The sequence below is a fragment of the Megalobrama amblycephala genome, linkage group LG24 (assembly GCF_018812025.1).
Source record: "Megalobrama amblycephala isolate DHTTF-2021 linkage group LG24, ASM1881202v1, whole genome shotgun sequence".
In the NCBI taxonomy this organism is placed as follows: Eukaryota; Metazoa; Chordata; class Actinopteri; order Cypriniformes; family Xenocyprididae; genus Megalobrama; species Megalobrama amblycephala.
The window spans coordinates 29,471,421-29,494,798 of record NC_063067.1 but is presented as its reverse complement, the minus strand read 5'-3'; the positions used below and the strand labels follow the sequence as shown (position 1 = coordinate 29,494,798).

Here is a 23,378-nt window from a genome sequence, read left to right as displayed (position 1 = left end):
AAATCAATATTTTGATCGCTGACAGCATCACCAGATCCATCATCAAGTGACAGTTACAGTCATATTTGATTGCGTTCATTACTTGCTCTGCAGTAAATCGCTGAGCTATTTCAAGTTTTGCCTATTCTTTCGTTTTCTGTCTGAATGAAACGTAACTTCGTCATTGTGTATCAGACATTGCCACCTTGTGGAATAAAGGTGAATTGCACTTATTCCATCATCAAAGATTAAATTATTGTTTTGCAGAAAAAAATATATGTACACTGATACATACCTCGGGTCTTTAGCGACCCTATACAATTTTTACAAAAAATGAATACACTCCAAAAAATGAATTGTTGGATTTACTTAAAAAATAAGTGTCAAGTGGTTCCACGCAACAATATTGAGTAATTTGTACAAAAAACTATTTAGTTGAATGAACAAAAGAAATTCTTTGAGTAAATACACATCCTTTAAATGTCACTGTTACATAACATTTATATGTGCCGTTTACTTAATAATGTTATGTTTATTACGTAAGGTGAATACATTTTTTTTTTTCAATAATCATTTAAATAAAAAGGATACAACATATCAGAATGCAGCCCCTCACCCCAAACTGCACTCGAAAAAATAACTAATTGAACAAACTCAATTGAATTGAGAGCAGGAATTTCATCCTATAAACATGCATATATGAGTGCGCACAGCCTAAACACAGGCGACACTCTTCTGCATGATGGTAACCACAAAATTCAAAAACATTACAGAAACTACTCTAAATGTCCAATATAACTGAACATTAAACACTAACATAAACTAACAACATCTTTCCCTTTACTGAAAAACACATAAAATAACACTTTAATCCCTAAATTTACTCTCCTAATGCAGTCCTTTGCAAAGCATGCTGGGAACTACGGATCCACTGCACAGTTAGTTATGTCAACAATAATGTGTGCGTTTCACACAGCAATGTTAAGTTGACTGAACAAACACTTACTAAGTAAAGCTGACAATACTCAATTTTAGTAGAAACAACGCAGTTAAATTACGTTCATGTAGTTACATGAGTTTTTTAAGTAATGTGAACAAGGGAGGTTTGAGTGAAACTAACAACAGTGAAAGTTCATTTTTTTGAGTGTAGGAAAATAGGCATTCTTTTATAATTTTATGATTTTTTTTCTTGTTATATTCTTTATAATGAATTTATTGAAGAATACTAAGAAGGTTAATGTCTAACTTTGAAAAATGAATGAGGAGGAGGGTAGTGAATGATGTCCTGGGTCGATAAAGACCCGAGGTATGCATTTAAGGGTTAAGGTTGAACCACTGCAGTTGCGTCGATTGTTTTAACAATGTCTTTAGTAGAACTTTAGTAGAACTAGAACTTGAAAGTGGTGGTTAAATTGCTGTCTATTAAGGAGTCAGAGAGGTCTCAGATTGTATCAAAAATATCATAATTTGAGTTCCGAAGATGAATGAAGGTCTTACGGATTTGGAACGACATGAGGGTGAGTAATTAATGACAGAATTTTCATTTTTGTGTGAACTCTTTAAGTTACGTAACAATTATAAAGTATTTCTACTGACCTATAAGGCCCTAAATGGTTTAGCTCCTGTCTATTTAACCAATCTTCTATCACCCTACAATCCATCACACTCTTTAAGATCACAAAACAGGTCACTCTAAATTGTAATGTTGACATGCATATGCATATGTAATGTTGACATGCAAACATTGTATTGTGAAAAGTGCTATACAAATAAATGTGAATTGAATTGAATTGAATAATTACATTTATTTTGTGTTCCAAAGAAAGAAAGAAAGTCATGCATGTTTTAGAATGTCATGAATATTATGAATGATGACAGAATGTTAATTTTTGAGTGAACGATCAGTCACAAATATATAATACTTAACTGTCATTTGTTAAGGTATAATTTGTCTGGATAGATAGATAGATAGATAGATAGATAAAGTAAGTTTTAAGTTTTGCCTCTTTGTCGCCATCTACGTCTTGGAAGTATGACCAAAATAAGAATTTTCACCAGAAAATATCATCTGAAAAAGTAACATGTCTTCCACTTTTTGTCTGACCAACTGAGAAAAAAAGCATTAGGCTTACAATAAATCGCGCTACCAATGGTGATTAAATCTAACAATTGCTTAGCTCGGATCACGTCAAACCAAATCATTATTGTTATACTTTGTTCTCAAATTGTTAATGTTAACAACATCAGTATTGTGTGACTACATGTATTTAGTGTGTATTAGTGTTACCTGTAGATTTCAATTTCTGTAGCCACTCGCAGTCCGAAGTCTTTTGCTTTTGACTACAGGTGAATCTCCAGTTGTCACTGATGATTGTCATTTGGACTTTTCTGGATTACAATCCACCTTCAAAATTATAAGTTTAATTATTGCAGCTGCTGTGAGAAAAGGCTATAAATAATCTGCCATCCTCACATGCCATATAGCCTACAAGCTGGGACTCGTTCTTTATGTAAACAGATGTGACGTGATGACGGCAGCATGCTCCAATTTCCTGCGGAAACCTACCAGCACTGCTCGTAATAAAAAACATTATTACAAGCGTTGTGAATCGTGTTAACGTAAGGAGATAGTTTTGAACACTGGCTGGTTATGTACTTGCTCATAAATTGATTTCGGATATTTTTTAACTAAAAACATTACAGACTGCAGCTTTAACAGTTGCTTTGTTACAGTTTAACAGTTGCATTAAGTACTTCCATTGCAAATTTGAATGATTCAGTTATGAACATTAATTCAACATTACATTAACATTAATTACATTATATAAAGTTAGGCTTTTATAAAGTGTTATTGATAAACATCTCATCTTTTCAAATTGGGGGTGCTGGATTTGTTGAGAATCTGGTTTGGGGTTCCTGGCCCTGTATTGTTTTGGTTGTGCTTTGGCTCTGCTCTTCTGCCCGGATGAATGTGGTTAATGTGCAAGTGGATACTCCTGGATCTTATCAGAGCAGATGGTCAAATAAATAAAGTTTTGTTTGTTTTTACAAATGTTGATTCCTCGTTATGCCGTTTTGAATGATCCATAATTTTTCGTTCACGTTCGTTGTGACAAACAAACTTTCAGCTTCACACTACATTGAGCTACTTTTGTGTACGGATATGATGCTCGGAATGACACGTGTGCAATTTCCCGCGAAATCCGCCGCGACAAACTTAAATGTCATTATTAGAGGTCTAACAAATTTGTTGAGGTAAATACATGGCTTAGATTCTTTGCACTTTCTCATTAACAGTTTGTATAGCCTATATATATATATATATATATATATATATATATACACACACACACACATTAAGTAGGCCTAATATTTGTTAGCACATTACTAATGAAAGTGTTATTAAATCACCCCGTGCGGGCGCGGCGGTAAGTTTATTTTGACAAGCGCCCTCTCATGCGTTTGCCCATATGTTCCTCACTTCCTCGTGCACGCGCCGGTCTAGATGTAGTTTAAATGACTCGTGTGTTTTATTGCACTGGCTGCATACTGTCATTCATCTCCACAGCCACTTGTGTAATCAGTGGATCGCTCGCTGTGAGTGCGTTCAGCACTAAGGTGAGAAAGCAGAGGGAGGAGTTTAAACTTGCCAGAGGCTTTGGAAGCTGAATGACTGTCATCTCTCTCTCGGGTTTATATGTGGACGCGCGCGCTGATTTCTCCTGCTCCACAGCAGATCTTTTGCGCTCGGAGGTGTCGTTCAGGAGCACCGGCTCTCTCTTCTACCGGACCGGACACCCGTGAGCATGGCAGACACCTACTAGAGTCATCACGGAGAGATACGCGTTTATACCGACTATGGCTGTAGACGGTAAGCTCACTGACTGTGATATTTACTACGTTCAACAAACCATACTGCATACTGTAGCCACATGCGAACGATGATCCGTTTATTTACATGCTGGCGTTACAGTATACAGACAAAACTTATGACTTCTGATGTTTACTGTCCTATACTAGATTATATTGTACTGAAGACTAATATTTTTGTGTACTATAGCCAAATACCTAAATTAACTCTTTACATTACACTGTTTAGGCTCCACAGTATTTGCAGTACTATTTACCTGTGCCTTGTGCTAAAGTATAGTAGCTACTAAAACTTGGTTACACTTTACTGTGTAAGTACTGAGTAATAATAGCTTAATTAACTACATGTACTTACTATAGGGTTAGGAGGAGGGTTTGATTTAGGGTTAATTGCATGTAATTATGCACTTATTACTACAGTAACTACATGTAACAATGACACTATAAAATGAAGTGTTACCTAAAACTTTTTAGTATAGAATATAATATTTTAACATAATTGTTTATGAAATATAACCATTTAACATTTTGTTTTATTTGCAAAAAAAAAAAAAAAAAAATTAACTTGGTTTTCTTCATAAATAATTAAAATAAAAGTTTCTATTTACTATTATTTATACTGTAGTGTCCTGTACTATACTGTACTACTATAGAACAATATTGTATTTATTTATTTATTTTTGCTGCACGCTGTGATGCTTTTTTTGCTGAATGCCATGTGAAAGATTAGGTCAGAAAGCTGGTAATCGGTGCAGGCTGACTCACACATTTTGTTTTTTTCTGATGTATTTGTGCCCATCATGTTGACATTGCGCTCAACTCGCTGAAGGGAAAGTCAGAGAGAGTTCATGGGTTCGCAGCTGGACATAAACATAAAGTCTACCTGACAACTTACATGATAAATGAAAACATTCACACGCATGCTCACAGTGATCTCAAGGGCTTTTATGTAATTGTAAGAAATATATACGTTTTCCCTTGGCCATGGGCAATTATACATAATCATATCTGCTATATCTGCAGCGCTCAGCGTGGTGCTGAAACGGACAACAAGACCTTGCCTCACTTTAACCTGTGCTTCTTCTTATCATGTCCTTTTCCTAATTCTCTCTCCTTTCACATATGTGATTCAGAAACTTAAACGTAGTTTGTTCCTAAAATACACTCTAAAAAATGCAGAGTTAAAAACAAGACAAATTGGTTTGAGAACGGACACACCCAGCGATTGGTTTGTTTTAACCCAGTGGTTGGGCTAAATGTTTGCCCAACGTGCTGGGCAGTTTTATTTAACCCAACTATTGTTTAAAAATTACTCTATGTCTGGTTTAAAATGAACCCAAAATAGGTTGGAAATTAAAAATCAGACACTAATTACTAGAGGCAACAATAATAATCAAAAGGTGAACATTTATTAATAAGCAATTTAATAAATGATTATTGTTTCATTATTATTCATTAAACTTAATAATTATTAAACATTAATAAATGTTAATTTCCAACATACTTCGGGTTCATTTTAAGCAAGCAATACAGTCATTTTTAAATAATAGATGAGTTAAATAAAACTACGCAGCAGGTTGGGCAAACATTTAACCCAACCGCTGGGTTTGTCCATATTTAACCCAACTTGGGTTGTTTTAACCCCGCATTTTTGGATGTTCTTTATGTAAAATCATGTGCAAAAACGTGCATTGGCAAACAAATTGCATAATCATAAAGTCCCCGTCAAGGAATGTTAGATCATTGTTTATTCAAACATGTTTTTTTTATCCAATTAAAATGGCTTGTTTTAATTCGTGTTGTACTCTGTTTAAGTACGTTTTTCTTAGCCATCCTAAGAGAAAGTCTGATATGACTACACAAGCGGTCTATATAGAGGATGCTTGTATTTGCTTTCAAGCATTTGATTAGACAACCGAATTACACTTGAGAGAACTGATTGTTTGCTTTAATATCTTCTATTGCACAGATATTGCCGCATCATTCTCCTGTTACAGTACATTTATTGCTTGGCAAGATTTCATTTCATACAGGCTGCAATAAAAAGGTTTCCAGATATAATAGCGCTGGTTTCTGATTCACATAAAGCATGTTTGTGTCACTGAAGCTTCATCAGATCTGGAGAGGCACAGATGTTGGGTTAACCCCCTCTCGCCCTGTTTCACACACCCTACAGCTCTTAACCAATCCCAGCATGCAGCAGGAAGACTGGGCTGTTTTCCTGCTACCTAAGGGAGCACCAATGCATTAAGTGCATGGACAAACGCGTGTCACTCATTCATGCATACAGATGGATTAGAAATGCTAGACCCACAAGCTTCACTCACCGATTCTAAAATCAAGCACAGTGTCTGAAAAAATAGTAAGGGAGAGAGTGAAAGAGCAGTAGCGATAAAAAGAGAGTAATTTCTGGTTCAGTTTCGCTCAGATTGACATGCAATGGGTGAAGGCAGTGTATATTTTGGCTCAATGTGTGCTTGCCTGTTATCAGCAGAAGCGATTCCATGCTTGACCAGTCTGTCAACATCATTCATTGACTGTTTTTTTTTTCTGTGACTGGAAGACATTTGCTGTTACTCTGTCATTTTGAGAACACAAATAATGAATTTTATTAATTTCGACCGTCTCGCTTCAGTCGCCTAGCAGGTATTTTTTCTACGTTTTAATGGAAGTAAATCTAAAGTGTCACATTTTCCACTCTCCAATAATAAAAAATAAAAATAAACCAAGCATAACTTTCACATTTGCATCCAGCCATGCTATTCTTTTATGTTAATTGCTGAGAGATGAACAGCTTTTCTTTCCATTGTATTTCATCATAGTTTTGACTTGGTCCATCAGTTCATAAAATATGTAAAAACTCAATGCACTTATAATGGAAGTCTATGGAGCAAGGCAGTCTGGAGGGTTTAAAAGCAGAAATGTGAAGCGAGTGCTATAATTCTTCTTTTAATTCTGCCATACACAGTGTGTTATTTAAGCTATAAAGTTGTTTAAAGGTGCCATCGAACGCTTTTTTACAAGATGTAATATAAGTCTAAGGTGTCCCCTGAATGTGTCTGTGAAGGTTCAGCTCAAAATACCCCATAGATTTTTTTTAATTCATTTTTTTAACTGCCTATTTTGGGGCATAATTAGAAATGCGCCGATTCAGGCTGCGGCCCCTTTAAATGCTCGCGCTCTCCGCCCCCTCCCGAGCTCTCGACTCTATCATTGCATAAACAAAGTTCACACAGCTAATATAACCCTCAAAATGGATCTTTACAAAATGTTTGTCATGCAGCGTGTCTAATCGCGTAAGTATGGTATTTATTTGGATGTTTACATTTGATTCTGAACGAGTTTGATAGTGCTCCGTGGCTAACGGCTAATGCTACACTGTTGGAGAGATTTATAAAGAATGAAGTTGTGTTTATGAATTATACAGACTGCAAGTGTTTAAAAATGAAAATAGTGACGGCTCTTGTCTCCGTGAATACAGTAAGAAACGATGGTAACTTTAACCACATTTAACAGTACATTAGCAACATGCTAACGAAACATTTAGAAATACAATTTACAAATATCACTAAATATATCATAATATCATGGATCATGTCAGTTATTATTGCTCCATCTGCCATTTTTCGCTATTGTTCTTGCTTGCTTACCTAGTCTGATGATTCAGCTGTGCACAGATCCAGACGTTAATACTGGCTGCCCTTGTCTAATGCCTCGATCATGGGCTGGCATATGCAAATATTGGGGGCGTACATATTAATGATCCCGACTGTTACGTAACAATCGGTGTTATGTTGAGATTCGCCTGTTCTTCAGAGGTCTTTTAAACAAATAATATAAGAAGGAGGAAACAATGGAGTTTGAGACTCACTGTATGTCATTTCCATGTACTGAACTCTTGTTATTCAACTATGCCGAGGTAAATTCAATTTTCAATTCGATGGCACCTTTAAATGTGCTATATGTAATTTTTTGTTACTGTACTAAAACATAAAAATACCATAATATGTTTGTAGATATTTTAGGAAACATGCTAAGTTGTTTCTTCGAAAAACAATGCTACAGCCAGTTATTCTAATTTGAAATGTGTTTTCCATGTCGGAATGTCTGTTTTTGTTTTGGGCTGTGTGATCCCGCCCACTGCCAATTTACCCGATACCCTGGGTTGCCAGTTGGTGGAAAACACTGTGTATTGCAGTCATGAAAGCCAGCAAACGAAATGGGTCAGAGATCGCAGATTTTACCTGACCTAAAAAGCCTTCTAAAAAGCTCTATGACCAGAGGCATATTGAAACGCAGATACATTAGCTGATCAACTTACAGTGTTTAAGTATCCTGCACTCGTTCTTGTTGTGTGTCCTCAATCTGGCACTCGAGCGTCGAGTCTGAGACGAGGAGGAGGGGGCAGGAGAAACAACCATCTCCAATTTTGATTTTGGACTCTAGCTGTCAATATTACATACTGCACCTTTAACCCTTTTGAGGAACCCTTTTTTGACAGTGTCTCATTTAGGGTCATGAACACGCCTGCAAAATTTTGTTGTGGAATGCATTTACAAAATTTCTGATGATTTTGATGTTTGCAGGTCAATTTTTGCAGCTGACTATATTGCATATGCATTTGTAGGAGTTTCCCTTTCAGACCACTTTTTATGGGCGGAAAGTATTTAAATGAATCATGCCACGTGGTTTACTAAGGTTTGTGGTAGTCAATTTACTGGTATTTGTACCATTATTCAATGCCCAAAAAGCATGTCTTAACCCATTTTGCACCTGACATGACATTGAATTTAGACATTTTCAGTAGATCACCTGCAAAACTTTCCAGTTCCATCGGCACTTTTATTAGATTGCAGTCGCATGCTAATTTGCCCTGTTTATTAAATCTGGCCCTAAAAGTGCTAATTAAACGTCACTTTTACGGTCAATGATTTCAGCCCTCAAAAATGATTTCGTCTGAAACCGAAAATTCTTTTTTTTTTTGGCCAAATACTTTTGGTTGCCGAAAATTTGATGCATCACTATTGAATACAAAAGGTTAGAAAGCATTTTTATCTCATTAGACTCAATTTTTAAAGGTATAATGTTTACATTTTATGGCCGATTTAAATTTATCGGTAACACTTTATTTTACAGTGCCGTAGTTACACGTTACTACATGTACTTACTATAGTAATAACAGTAAATTATGCATAATTACAAGTAACTAACCCTAAACCAAACCCTAAGCCTAACTGTAATTCTATAGCAAGTACATGTAGTTAATTAATAGTACTCAGTACTTATTTAAGTAATTACAATGTAACTACGGCACTGTAAAATAAACATTTTATCTAATGCATTATAGAATGGTGCAGGCATGATGTCAAAACCCGGAAGACTAATTTGCCGCTGGTTCCTTTGAGATTTTCTTATGAGGTTTTATAATTTATGAGTAAAATAAAGCCTCTAGTAAACATAACTTGACTATACTATAGATGTTTTGTTCTACAACGTAAATTACACACACCCATAGTGACAATGCAAATTTTGAAACAGTTATGTTTATTTTTGAAAACGTACATTTCTAATAAGTAACTAGATAACACTGTAAAAGTGAATTGCTGGTTTAACTTAAAATAAGTAAGTTACCTGGTTGCCTTAAATTTTTGAGTTTATTGAAATTAAAAATTTGAGTTAATACAATGAAGGCAATTGGTTTAATCAACAGAAACTCACAATATTATGTTATCTGAACCACATTAATTATCTTAGTTGATTTGACAAAAGAAAAAATGTTCTGGTAACGAATCATGAAATTAATTTTTTACAGTAAAGACAGTTTGGGGTGTGAGTGTGTGCAGTGTATATTGTAGAACAAAACATCAAAGTATCATCAAGTTATGTTTACCACGGTCCTTATTTTACTCATTAATTAAAAAAACAAATGATAAAACACCAAAGGAAAATCTCGAAGGAATCAGCGGCGATTTAGTCTTGCCTTGCTCCATAGACTTTACTTGCAAAAACGCACTTTTTTGCTTCCAAAAAAATCTAAATTATTGTCTGTGGCAATCGACAGTATGTCACAGATGCTGTTGATAGAGCTTAACTAGTATTGAACCCAGAACATTCCTTTAACAATGGTCCCAAATCTGTTCCTTTAAGAGCTTTTGTCCTAAAGCCTCTTGATCTTGTTTGTACTCACAGTGCATTGTAGGTCAGATTAAATGAATCTCGCCCAAACCACATGACCGAAGATACGTCCCTGTGAACTGATTCTCACATGAGCGCATGAATAAAAGAAGAAAAGGAGGTGAACTGAAAGGAAGCTACTGTTTTCTTTAGTCACATAAACATGGTCTTTATTAGCTTTCTCTCACATGTTTGTTAAGGAGGGGCTCTTAACAGCTATTTGGTGTCCTGCCCAAAAGTTGGCTTTGGAGAGCTTTTGAAATGTGATCCTGGCTCAAATGGTGTGGAATGTGTGTGTGTGTGCGTGTAGGCCAGCATCCTTGTGTCCTCACAGGCATTATATCCACCTTAAACCATCCATCCATCCGTCCCTTTATCCCCCCATGCCTTTGTATCGTATCTTTCAAGCAGACAAAGGATTTTGCTAAAATGGATTTTGTGTGTGTGTCTGTATGGCATGTTTGATGTGTGTGTGCACATCTATGAGTTTGTATTATGTTTTTATGCTGCTGTATGTAAGTTTGGGTTTTAATTCTCGTTCCTTTGGCCTGTTGTTAGTCTTAATATCTTCTTACGGTGTCATCGCAGGTCACACAGCATCTATGCTGACATCAGGGGAAGAGAAAGTAAAAAAAAAAAAAAAAAAGAAAGATTTGCCTGATTTTTTTCCTTGCAGTGATCCGTTTAAAAGATCTTAAACTAAAGGACTTCACTGTCAGTGCATCAGAATAGAATAGGTTTACTGTTTGTGTTACATATTTGCACAGCTGTTGTGGGTGGATATTTTTCTCTGACTTTGATCTGATTAGACAATTTGCCGTCAGGTACGTTCACACGTCAAAAATATTAAAGCAGTGTGTACAGGATTAATGGAATTTCTGTCAGAATGTTGACCCAGAATCTCAAATAATAATACTTTAAGAATGAAACTGTGAAGAAACAAATCTTACTGGATAATTATTCTTTGCTCCAAATTTGAAGTGTATTTCTATTAGCAATCCTATGAAAATTTCTCTTCTGGGTGGTTGCTATGGTGGTCTGAATGATTGTCAGTGAGTTGCTATAGGTGCTTGCTTGCTGATCTAAGATAAAAGAGGCTTCCAAGTCTCTCTTACACTATATTGTGGTCCTTCCTTCAGTGTAAATATATTAGGGGTGTATTGGTACACAAAATGACAGATTGGTATGTACCTCAGTACTGAAGTCACGGTTCGGTATGAGTTTGGTACAGCATTGGGGAGAAAACTAAACATAAAATTTCTTCTTTTTTTATTAAACATTGGTTTATTGAACAAATTGTGTCTCTCTCTTACGGAAGAGGATTAGGGCCAAGCAATAATAAAAAAATAAAACCATCTCGAGATTAAAGTTATTAAATTTCGAGAAAATACTCGTTAAATTTCGAGAAAAAATTCGAGATAAAATGTTGAGAATAAACTCATTAAATTATGAGAAAAAAGTCATTAAATTACAAGAACAAATTCATTAAATTACGAATTTGTTCTCATAATTTAACGATTTTTTTCTCGTAATTTAATGACTTTATTCTCATAATTTAATGACTTTATTCTCAACATTTTATCTCAACTTTTTTCTCGAAATTTAACGAGTTTTTTCTCATAATTTAACGAGTTTATTCTCAACATTTTATCTCGACTTTTTTCTCGAAATTTAACAAGTTTTTTCTCGTAATTTAATGAGTTTATTCTCAACATTTTATTTCGACTTTTTTCTCAAAATTTAACAACTTTAATCTCAAGATGGTTTTATTTTTTTATTATTGCTTGGCCCTAATCCTCTTCCGTACTCTCTTAAATAAATTCAATTATAATTAACTTTCTCTTAAGGATAAAAAAAACCTATCTTTCTTGCACATTACTATAATATTAAAGGTTATAAATTAACAACAGAGCCCAAACTATTAAATTCAGTTGCTATTTATTTTTAGATATAATAATCAACACTCAAATAAAAAATGCTGTGGGCACTAAATGACATGCCTGAGGTAAATGTAATGCTACGTGAGATATTATTTTCAAGCTGTTTTATGTCTTTCCGCGGTTGAAATACTGGTTGAAAGATTACATGTAGAAATTCCAAACAGCATTTTTGCACCCTTCAAGGGCACTTTGAGAAGGGGACACCATTAGTAGGGGTGTTCCAAACAAAAGTGAACAACTGAATACCTTCACGAAGGGCCTTTCCACAAGGCTGTTAGTGAAGGGTACATGCGATGGTCACTTCGAGGAAGTAATATTATTATTTATGCTCATGTGACCCAGCGAATACTCATGCTTCAATTATTTTAAAGGTTTATAGCGTGACGCAAGAGCCCTGCTCCCTCCAAACTCCCCTTCAAGGGCTCTGCCCTTCGAAGGGAATAGGGCATATGGATGCTCCCTTCCGTTTGGAATTTGCCCGTAAACATATCTATGCATAGATCATCTGTTCTTCTTCTGCACTTTTGTCTTGTTGTGGCGGTTAGCAAACAGCATTGCATTACAGAGAGCGCCCCCTTCTGAATTGGAGAGTGAAACTCCTGTGACTGACTGTATTCGTGTGCACCAAACCGTGACCGTATACCTTGACGGTTCGGCGAATACATGTACCATTACACCCCTAAAATATATGTATTTTTTTCCAACCATTTGATTGCTTAGAAAAGTATTACCACACCCTAACAATGTAGGTAGCACAGTAGGTTGGTTTGTTCCAATCCCTCACGCTAAATAAAATGCATAACAGACACTGTTTATAAATGTGAATGAATTGTGTTGAAATTGTGCTTGATCTGGTTAAAATGATACAGATAAGGTGGAATCTGAAGATCCAGTGCACAGATTGCTTTCACATTCAAATCAATAAGACCGTATAGATCCTAGAAAATCACATGCTTCATCCATATGCTGCCTTATTACGGATCAGTGCTACACTTCTGAGATTCCCTATGAATAATAGTGGGATTGAGGGGGATGGGGAGGAAAAGCAAGGGGGAGGTGTCTAATAAACATTCACTCATCAATCTCCCTGGACTTAAAACAGATTGATCAAGCGTTAAAACCCAGGAGGGATCAATTTGGCTTAAATCAACAAGGATCTTTGTGAAAATGGACAGAGACAGGCAGAGAGATGGCTGAAGAATGGAGAAGAAAGATCCATTTCATTTGCTGGGAGGACTGATGTCTGAGTCGACCCATGAGCTATGGAAAATTGCTCTCGCAGAGGGCAAAGCTTTATACCCTCAACATCTCAAGTGCTCTCATCTTCGTTCTCCAGCACCCACCCAGTAGTACCTAATTTCTTCAGTACTGTGGTCACTCATGATTTTTTTTAAATGGCCGGTCTGTCAGCTCCCCTCATCCTGTTTTATTAGCAAGTGCATGGGCCCGTGTCCAATATCTCTCTGTTAATTAGTGCTCCGCGAAGGAAAAAAATGCACGATTGGGATAGATAAAGAATGAAAGAGGAGGATGTTGAAGAAAGAGACAGAGGGAGAAATGGAGAAAAGATAATAGAAACTGCTGAGAGGGGTGTGCTAATTAGAGATAATGCAGTTGGTTTGAATTTGATGGAAATTGATGGTTGCTAGTTAGTTGCCATTGTGTCGTTGCTTTTCTAAAGCATCTTAAAGCAGTGGTTCCATTTTATGAGGTGGCGATTTCGTATGAATTAGTACAATTTGAATTGTAAAAAAACGTTATGAAGGACCACCCCTAACCCTGCCCCTAAACCTACCTGTCACTGGAGTAAAAGATCTAATGAAAACATACGAATGAGACTGTATTAATTCATATGAATTAGCCACCAATTCCGCAAGACATAAAATAATTATGAATTGCCGTGAGAATGTGTTGGTGGTTCTCTTTTTATAGAAGTACATACAGTTCTGGAATACAGAATGCACACTGTAATTGCTGTAATCACAAAATGAATTGTAGTTAATAAATTCAATATATCAATTAAAAAAATCTAGTTACATTAGAAATACTAGAAATATCTTAGCGTATATGGAGGTGGGGCCTTTAAATATTGTGTTTAGGGCCTTCGAGTGAAAATGGTTGAAATATATATATATATATATATATATATATATATATATATATATATATATTTTTTTTTTATTACATCTTGCCTCCCCCTCCCCCCAAAAAGCTATATGCCGATATTAAGTGCTCTTCTTTCTTTTGTACTTCATATGTATCATGTAGACATTATTATTAAACCAGTCCTCTATTGTGTAATTCTGAACTGTTTGGGACTGTTCCTCATGTAGGATAGCTGTTCTGATTGGCCAGTGGCCTCGCTGAAGGCACAAGGCACAGACGATGCAGCTCCTGGTGGCAAAAAGCAATTACACTATTTTATTACACTGATTTTTACATCTGTATTATCAGTCTCACCCAGCTCTACTCCAGCTAATGGTGTATTATGAACCTGTGAACACAAGAGGGGCTCAACATGCTGCGTCTTCTCTTCTCATCTCTGTTTGTTTGTGTGATGAACCGCTCTCCACATGCCACCCTGTCCCTCAAAATATCACCCATGGGCCATATCTCTGATTCTATCTCTGTCTCTGTCCCTTTCTTTCAGATCAGCTTTCTCTTTCTGACCCTTTCTGACTCTCTGGTCATTAATACAAACACATCCTTCAGATGGAAGGGCTTTAGATGTGGATATTATATAATTAGGTGGCTATTTAGGTTTGCCACACAATTTATTAGATTTTATCCTCTGATTCATCTTTATAGTTGGTGCTATATGCACTGATTTTTTCAGCACGCCGCCCCTTTAATTCGCGTGCTCCCTGCCACACGAACTCTCGATTATATTACAGCACATTTACAAAGTTCACACAGCTAATATAACCCTCAAATGGATCTTTACAAGATGTTTGTCATGCATACTGTATGCATGCTTCGAATTATGTGAGTATTGTATTTATTTTGATGTTTATATTTGATTCTCTATGAGTTTGAGGCTGTGCTCCGTGGCTAACGGCTAATGCTACACTGTTGGAGAGATTTATAAAGAATGAAGTTGTGTTTATGAATTATACAGACTGCAAGTGTTTAAAAATGAAAATAGCGACGACTCTTGTCTCCGTGAATTCAGTAAGAAACGATGGTAACTTTAACCACATTTAACAGTACATTAGCAACATGCTAACGAAACATTTAGAAAGACAGTTTACAAATATCACTAAAAATATCATGTTATCATGGATCATGTCAGTTATTATTGCTCCATCTGCCATTTTCACTGTTGTTCTTGCTTACCTAGTCTGTTGATTCACCTGTGCAAATCCAGACGTTACTGGCTGCCCTTGTCTAATGCCTTTCATAATCTTGGGAACATGGGCTGGCATATGCAAATATTGGGGCGTACATATTAATGATCCCGACTGTTACGTAACAGTCGGTGTTATGTTGAGATCCACGTGTTTTCCGGAAGTCTTTTAAACAAATGAGATTTACATAAGAAAGAGAAAGCAATGGAGTTTGAAACTCAATGTATGTCTTTTCCATGTACTGAACTCTTGTTATTCAACTATGCCGAGGTAAATTCAAATTTTGAATCTAGGGCACCTTTAAAGAAAATACATTTTCATGACAATGTTTCTTAACACACTTAAGTACACTTTTAAAAAGAGCACCTTGTAATGTAAAATGAAAAGTTTTACTTTAAAGTTCAGTTTAAATTATCATGTTTTAATGATCTTTGTTTTGATTTAAAGTACACTTATTTTGATGTGTTGACGAACATTTAAGTTACATTTTAAGTTAATATATTTTAAATGTACTAAATTGTATAGTTATTTGTAATTACACATATTTAAATACGACATACAAGTTTTAGTAGAAATTACATTTTACCACAAATGCAGTACACTTTACCATATTTTAAAGTCAATATGAGTAATAATGAATTTACATATAATGATATCAAAAAGCACTTTAAAGTTCAGCTAATTGCATTTAATATAATTTTAAACTACATTTTCATTTAATTGCAATTAACATGCATTTAAGTGTCTGAAAATATTACATTCAGTCACACTTAAGTATATTCTTTTAAAGTTTATTATTTCTGTAATAAGTTTTTAAAAGTATGCTAAAGTGTACTTAATTTTTACAAGGTAGAGATGATGTACTAATAGATGAATAATATGCAGAGTGGATCAGACTTTATGTCCTTGATTAAGATGCTTAACTGCAGGTTGTTCCAGAGGGACTTTCCCTTTAATAATTCTGCAAGGTGATTTGGATAGAAGTGTCAGCTAATTGACATATTAATTAGTATTTAATTTAAAAAAAGATTTGCAATATCAACTCTGGGGCCAGCAGCATTGTCATTGGTGCCATTGTTAGGGGTCAGATGAGTTTTTTGATAAGTGTCTGGTAGGTTTTGAGTTAATTTTTGCACTTAAATGTTAAGTGATAGACTAATCGATGGAGGTCATAGAGTTCTCTTTTGCTTTATCGCATCCAACATGTGTGATATGTTATAAAGAAAATGGCATCTTAGGCCACATCCACACGAAACCAGAGCTTTCCCTATCCTGACTTTTTTTTTACTCATTCTAAAAAAGATGGCGCCGTCTCAAGAAATATCTGCGTACACATGAAACCACTGAAACTGACTCAAAATGATGTAGTATACATGCCAGACCAGTATGTGGTGCTGTAATTCTGCTACAGAGATACACTAAAAAGGGAGAAGAAGACTTGGAGCATGCACATAAAACTTGCGCGCTGTATACAAACTCTAGTAAAGCTTAGAAATAAAGCTTTATTTTAGTGAAGCTAATAGGCTCAGTAACTTCTGCGGCACGAACACAATCATGTAGTTCGCCATTGTTGTTGTTGCTGTTACGTGACGTAGTGATGTCTGACTAGGGTCGAGACGTGGGGTGATGACATCATCGTTTCACAATATATATGGATTGGCTGTGCACACGAAAATGCAAGGGTGTCATTTTCAGATTTATCCACTCCGGGACCCATTTTTCAAAAAATAGCAGTTTCAGGCTCCCAAAACGCCAGATCCGTCTGGACAAAACGCTGATACGATACAAAATCTTTACGTATACAGCTAAATGCGTCTCCATGTGTACGGGCTCTTAGTCTGTATTATTATTTTAGATATCTATATTTATATGCAGTGTTATATGGCATGCAGATGTCTTCAGGCCTGGGCTCTTATCCAATATGTGAAGTTTGAGGCAGATCAGACATCGTATGCTTGAGTTACAAAAACTTCCTGTTTCGTGACGATAATGGCATGCTTTAGCACTCAGCTAAGTGTCGCTAGCATGTTTTAGAATGTTTCTAGCATGTTTAGTACTCAATTGCATATTTTTAGTATGTTGCTAGTAGTGCATCACAGTGTTAAACATGTCCTGTTGCTAGTGGGTGGCGCTACTACTATAACTGAATATTGTCATGTAGATGTGTTCAGGCCAGGACTCTTCTAAAATATGTGAAGTTTGGGGAAAAAACTCAAGATCTTTGCAATTTAACATCGCCAAGGCCTTTAGATTAGACTGACCAAATATGATGTTGATCTGATTAAAGCTCTAGGAGGAGTTCGTTAAACATCGGGAAATGGTAAAAATTGCAGAAATTTTGCAGAAAAAATTTAAAATATCTCACTTCCTGTTGGGTTTTCAGATTTTGCACTCAGGGACTTTTTTGTAGGTACTGAGCTCTTACATGTGTCTACCAAATGTCATACTTGTACGTGAAATGTAGCGCGAAGGGCACTTAATTGAAATTTTGTAGGTGGCGCTATTGAGCCACTTTGCCACACCTTATTCAGAAACCCATATCAATTTTCACCACTTCTGATGCGTGTGCAAAGTTTCATGAGTTTTCGAGCATGTTTAGGCCCTCAAAAATGCGATTCATTTCGAAAAAGAAGAATAATTGAGCGAATAACTACAATAGGGTCCTCACACTATCGGTGCCCGGGCCCTAAAAAATACAAATTTATAATTGACAAAATGCAATAAAACAAAAAATCTATTAGTGAACATATAGATATGTAGTGAAAATCATTATACACTGTAAAAAATGGCAACCTGCAAGTGTTATCTGATTTAACCCATAAAAATTAGTTTTGTTGGTATAAATTAATGTTTTTAGGTTGATTCAGTGATGGTATTTAAATAAAACCAATTAATTTAGATGTTAACATTTTTTCAGTGTATTTTATAAAAGAATTATATTCCTCAAAATCTGAAGTAAATAATTAAGATCATCGGAGTTCAGCTGACAAAAATATCAAGGGATGACATGGAAATTATACCAAGTATTTTAACTAGTTATTCGATATATCTATAAGGGTTATGTCTAGTTTTATCTGTGTTTGAGTTTTACTTTGATTTGGTTTTTGCTCTGACTTCTGTTTCCTTTGTTCCTTGTTCCTGCTTTTGGTTAGTCTCCTTGGTTACTCATTGTTTGATTAGTGTAACCTGTGATTCATTTCATTAATTGTTTTGTTTTTCAGTATTTCAGCCCTGCGTTTTGTTCTATTTGGTTGTTCTGTTCTTGTTAGTTCCTGAGTTTTTGTAAAATAAACATAAAACTGCTGCATTCCTTATTTAAACTCCCATAATCGCTAGGCATCAGTTATGTTTCCTAGAGGTCATGCATTATCTCTGTGACTCTAATCTCTGCGCTGTGACACATTGGTTCTCTCTGCTGCTCGATTGAGTGTGTGTTTGTGAGGTACTAGTGTATCACTGACCTTTTAACATGTCTGTTCTTATAATCCATTCTGAAAGAGTCCAGACCACCTTATCTGTGATTAGAAAGGATTTGATGTATACTGGCATGTGTATGTGTGTGTGTGTGTGTGTGTGAGAGAGAGAGTGAGAGTGAGGGAGGAAAGTGAGAAATACACTCTGGCAGGCCATCTCAGAGTAAACAGTCCTCTTGGTTTTTGAACTCAAGCTAAAGCTTCAAAGTCACCCTCAGGATTTGCCCTCACTGGCTCAAGGCTGTATTGAATTATATAATTCCCTTCTGGACCAAAAATAAAGACTGTTAAAAATTAAATACTTTAAAGACGTATCAGCCAATGCTCCTTCCGAATTAGCCAACCCTGATAGATTGAACCCTGTGAACCATAACATCTCGAATTTCCAATCAAAATCTGTCTGTCATACATCAAACTAATCTTTCGTGTGTGAAATATGATGTGGAAAATAAAGTGTTGAGGTATCTTCCTTTAGAAATGTGAGTGGAAAATCTCATTACATGAATTTGGCATGCTGGAAATGTTTTTTTGCCAGTTGGGAGATGTTTGACATTGCGAATTGTCTGTTCATATACAGTATAATTCAATTCAACAGACTCTATAAAAATTACCTTGAGAATTAAATAGTTCTTTAAAGGGTCATGAAACCCTAAACCAAAATTTCTGAGATTTTAACAGAGGTATGTGTGTTGAACACCATTGAAGACAATGTTAGCATCTGTTAGATTTAATAGTAGGGGGGAAATGGTTAAATTTTAGTTTTTATACGCTATTTTCGTCTTCCGGGTTTAAAATCTTCATCCTGTCCACGTCACAGGCTGTGACGTGGCAGAGCACGATAGTACTTTGATGACTCATCGGTGTTTCATAATTATTAACGAGACTGAGTTTTTTATCCAATGAGAAGACACTCTCTTAATTATTCATGACACCACGTGGATCTTTCCAATGACGAGGACGGTTAACGGCACTAAACAGCGAGAGAGACTGACTGACTGACGGTGCGTGTCCGTTGGCGCGGAGCGAGCGGGTAAGCGCGAGTGTTTTCGGTTCATTCCTATGGAAGTTGAGCCGCGCGTAAGTTAAATGTGACGCTCAACTTCCATAGGAATGAATCTAAAAATGCTCTGGTCGCTTGCTCTGCTCCAGTCGACACGCAGCCTGACTGACTGAGCGTGTTGCAGGTTCGGCGCGTAGATCTATGCTATGTACGCAAGGTTTTTTTTTAAGTGCATGTATAGTGTGTATATAAACAACTATATATTTTATAATGACTGTAATTACACATGTACATTAATATGTTTTAAATAGAATTACGATTACTGTAGGATATATGTAGCAGGGCATTCAGTAACTCTTGAAAAGACAAAAATAAAGTGTCAGTGTATTTCATTAGATTTTAACTTTTCCAGTTTTTTAAAAAAATGTAGTATTTCCTCACGTTTTACCACTGATTTTTAGTGACAGTCGATATGCATGGGCTACTGGCGATGAGAGTTTCCCCCCTCCCCTCTCCTCTCCTCTCCTCTCCTCTCCCCTCCCCTCCCCTCCCCTCTTCTCACAGCCACCACGCCCATTTAAGTTGCATTTTTCAAAAAGATTGTGAGCTAGACTTGAGCTGAAAGAGGGGGGTTTCATGACCCTTTAAGTGAGCATTTAGATATTTTTCTGTAGCCTAGAATATGTTCCAGAAAGAGTATTTGACTAATTGACTAACAGCAGTGGTGTTTGGTTCCTGAATAAATCAATGTTTTTTTTTTTAAATCAGTTAAGTAAAGAATTCAATGACTCACTCATAAAGACATTTAATTGTTTGTTCCTGAATGAATCAGTGTATTTGAATGAATTTCTTAAGTATAGTATTCAGTGTCTCACTGCATAAAGATGACTGTCTTTTTTAATTCCTCAATAGTGTTTGAACGAATCGGTTGAGTGAATGATTAAATGCCTCTCTCATAAAGACAGTCTCTTGTTTCATTCCTAAATGAATCAGTGTGTTTGAACAAATAGATTGAGTAAATGATTCACTGAGTCTCTAATAAACCATGCATTCCCAACGGGATATATCGCCCTCCGTAGGGCACTTCAGAGTGAAAACAATCATGGCCGCCATATTTATGGGTAGTTCCAAACCGAAGTGCTCAAAACTGGCCACTTCAAAGGGCACTTCGGAATGAAGGATTTCGAAGGCTACAACTGATGGACACTTCGGGCCCCCATGATCCTTTGCACAGGGAAGTTGTTTGACGTCACAGAATAGGTACAGGAGGTTAGGAGTTTTTACCTATAAAGTATTCAATACTACTGCAATATTTATACGAGTTAGATTTGGTACATTATTATAGTCAAAATGACATTGTACTTCAACAAAAATATTTTACAGCTCCCTTTATCAGTCCGGCAGTAGCTTATAATGTTACATGTAAATGAATGTGTATTAATACAAAGAGTAAACCAGGGGAAAAAAGACGAAGGCGCCTCCTTGATTGTCTCGTTAAGATGACGCTGAAGTGCGTTCCAAAAAAATAGTTTTTTTGACCCCTACACCCTTCATCCCTTCGAAGCTCTCACTCCGTAGGGTAAACCCTTTGAAGGGATTAGGGCATAGGGATGAGCCCTTCCGAATGTAACACAGGGAAAGACAATAATATGTTTTGTTCCTGAATGAATCAGTGTGTTTGAATGAATCAGATGAGTTAATGATTCAATGACTCACTCAAGACATGCAATTGTTTGTTTATTAAAGGGTTAGCTCACCCAAAAATGAAATTTCTGTCATTAAGTACTCAGCCTCATGTCGTTCCACACCCGTAAGACCTTTGTTCATCTTCGGAACACAAATTAAGATATTTTTGATGAAATCCAAGAGCTCTCTGATCCCCCATAAAAAGCAACGCAATTACCACTTTCAAGGTCCAGAAAGGTAGTAAAATAGTCAATGTGTCTACAGTGGTTCAACCTTAATTTTATGAAGCGACGAGAATACTTTGTGTCCCCAAAAACAAACAAAAATAACGACTTTATTCAACAATTTCTTTGTCTTCTGTGTCAGTCTCCGATGCTGTTGATGTTGTAAATACAGTGCAGCGCATCTGGATTTTGCGCCAGAACGCTGACTCATTGGCCGGCTCCTGCGTCAGCATCACACGCATGCATCGCGTTGCTCATGCGTACAGCATCAAAGATAAATCAGTGTGTTTGAATGATCGGTTGAGTAAATTATTTAATAACTCACTTATAAAGACATAATTATAAATAAAGATATAATTCTCCTACATAAAATAATATGATCAAAAAGTATGTCATCTTTTTGGGAAGAAAAATTATATACTTTTGAGTGCGCATGTATCAGAATAGTAGGCAAGTTTTGGGACAAACTACCAACAGACTGCGCTGTTGAATCTTGTCACCATCAACTGGCCTGGCAATCATCTTGTCACAGTTAACATCCTCATATACAACCCCACATTTCATTTCTGCTCAACAGTTGATCTACAAGTTGTGGGTCTTTGATTTGGAGAACTCCTCCTCAGTTTTTGCATTTTTATGCATTTAAAAGTTTATAGCCAAACCTATCTTCATACAATGTTGTTGCAGGTTAAATATTTTAGAGGTCAGATATTGATTATTAATCACACAAACCCGTTTATCTAAACATCTTTATTTAACCATCTGTCTCGCACATATGCCATGTTTATTTGTGTATGTAGTTCTGAATCGAGCCATCCTCAGAAGGACAATGGGTTGTAGGCAGTATTATGGGGTGGTCACACTATACTTTTTGTATTTCCATTCATACGCATGTAAATGCTGGAGGCCGGAAACGCAAGATCAGGCAGAGAAGTTTCGTATTTTGGCGCGTCTGTAGAAATGTCTAATGTCATAGAAAATTCTAATTTAAGATTTAGGACAGAGAGTATGCAAAATGGAATGCAGGATTCACTTTTTCGTGATTTCACTTTTTCATCAATGTGTTTGAACAAATCTGTTGAGTGAATGATTCAATTGACTCGCACATAAAGAGCGTCGCTTGTCACCACCTTCTGGCTTAACAATGTAACTTGCAGAAAGATTCACTGAAAAATCCCAACCACTAATTGACAAGATTGACAGTTTGTCTGGAACACAGACAAGCTACTATGACACAAATGTGTGGTTGAAAAAAAGATTGTGAAACACTAAAAAACACTTACATAAAAAAAAAAAAAGATTTAAAAGGGCTTGTTTTAGAATGAGTCTCATCTGATTAGAAAGGAAAAGGGAAACATTAATATGAAGCTCTGTTGTGTCTCATTGATTAAAGGAGGAACCAGAAAGGACCACTGACCTGACATTAATATTACTTATTGTAATGTTGTTGTTAGAGTATAAATAAAATCTGTAATTAAGACACTGATATAGACACATAAATGCTTGTTTTGCACAGAAAGCAATAGTTCACCCAAATAATGTAAATTCTGTCATTATTTTCTCAATCTCATGTTCCAAATCTGATTTTCTTTCTTCTGTGGAACACAAAAGTAGATGCTAAGCAGAATGTCTATTCTGTTTTTTATCATACAGTGAAGGCATATCATGTTTTCACAGGATGTCAA

General features: G+C 36.0%; 1 protein-coding gene across 1 annotated transcript in view; it reads left to right on the top strand.

Annotated features, from left to right (window-relative positions):
- Positions 1-3,417: 3,417 nt before the first annotated feature.
- Positions 3,418-23,378, top strand: part of samd10b (sterile alpha motif domain containing 10b) — a 124,632-nt gene continuing 104,671 nt past the window's right edge. Inside the window, exon 1 of the mRNA XM_048178384.1 lies at positions 3,418-3,850. Within this exon, the coding sequence (XP_048034341.1) occupies positions 3,838-3,850 (13 nt within the window). The 5' untranslated portion in view covers positions 3,418-3,837. The remainder of the gene's footprint in view (positions 3,851-23,378) is intronic.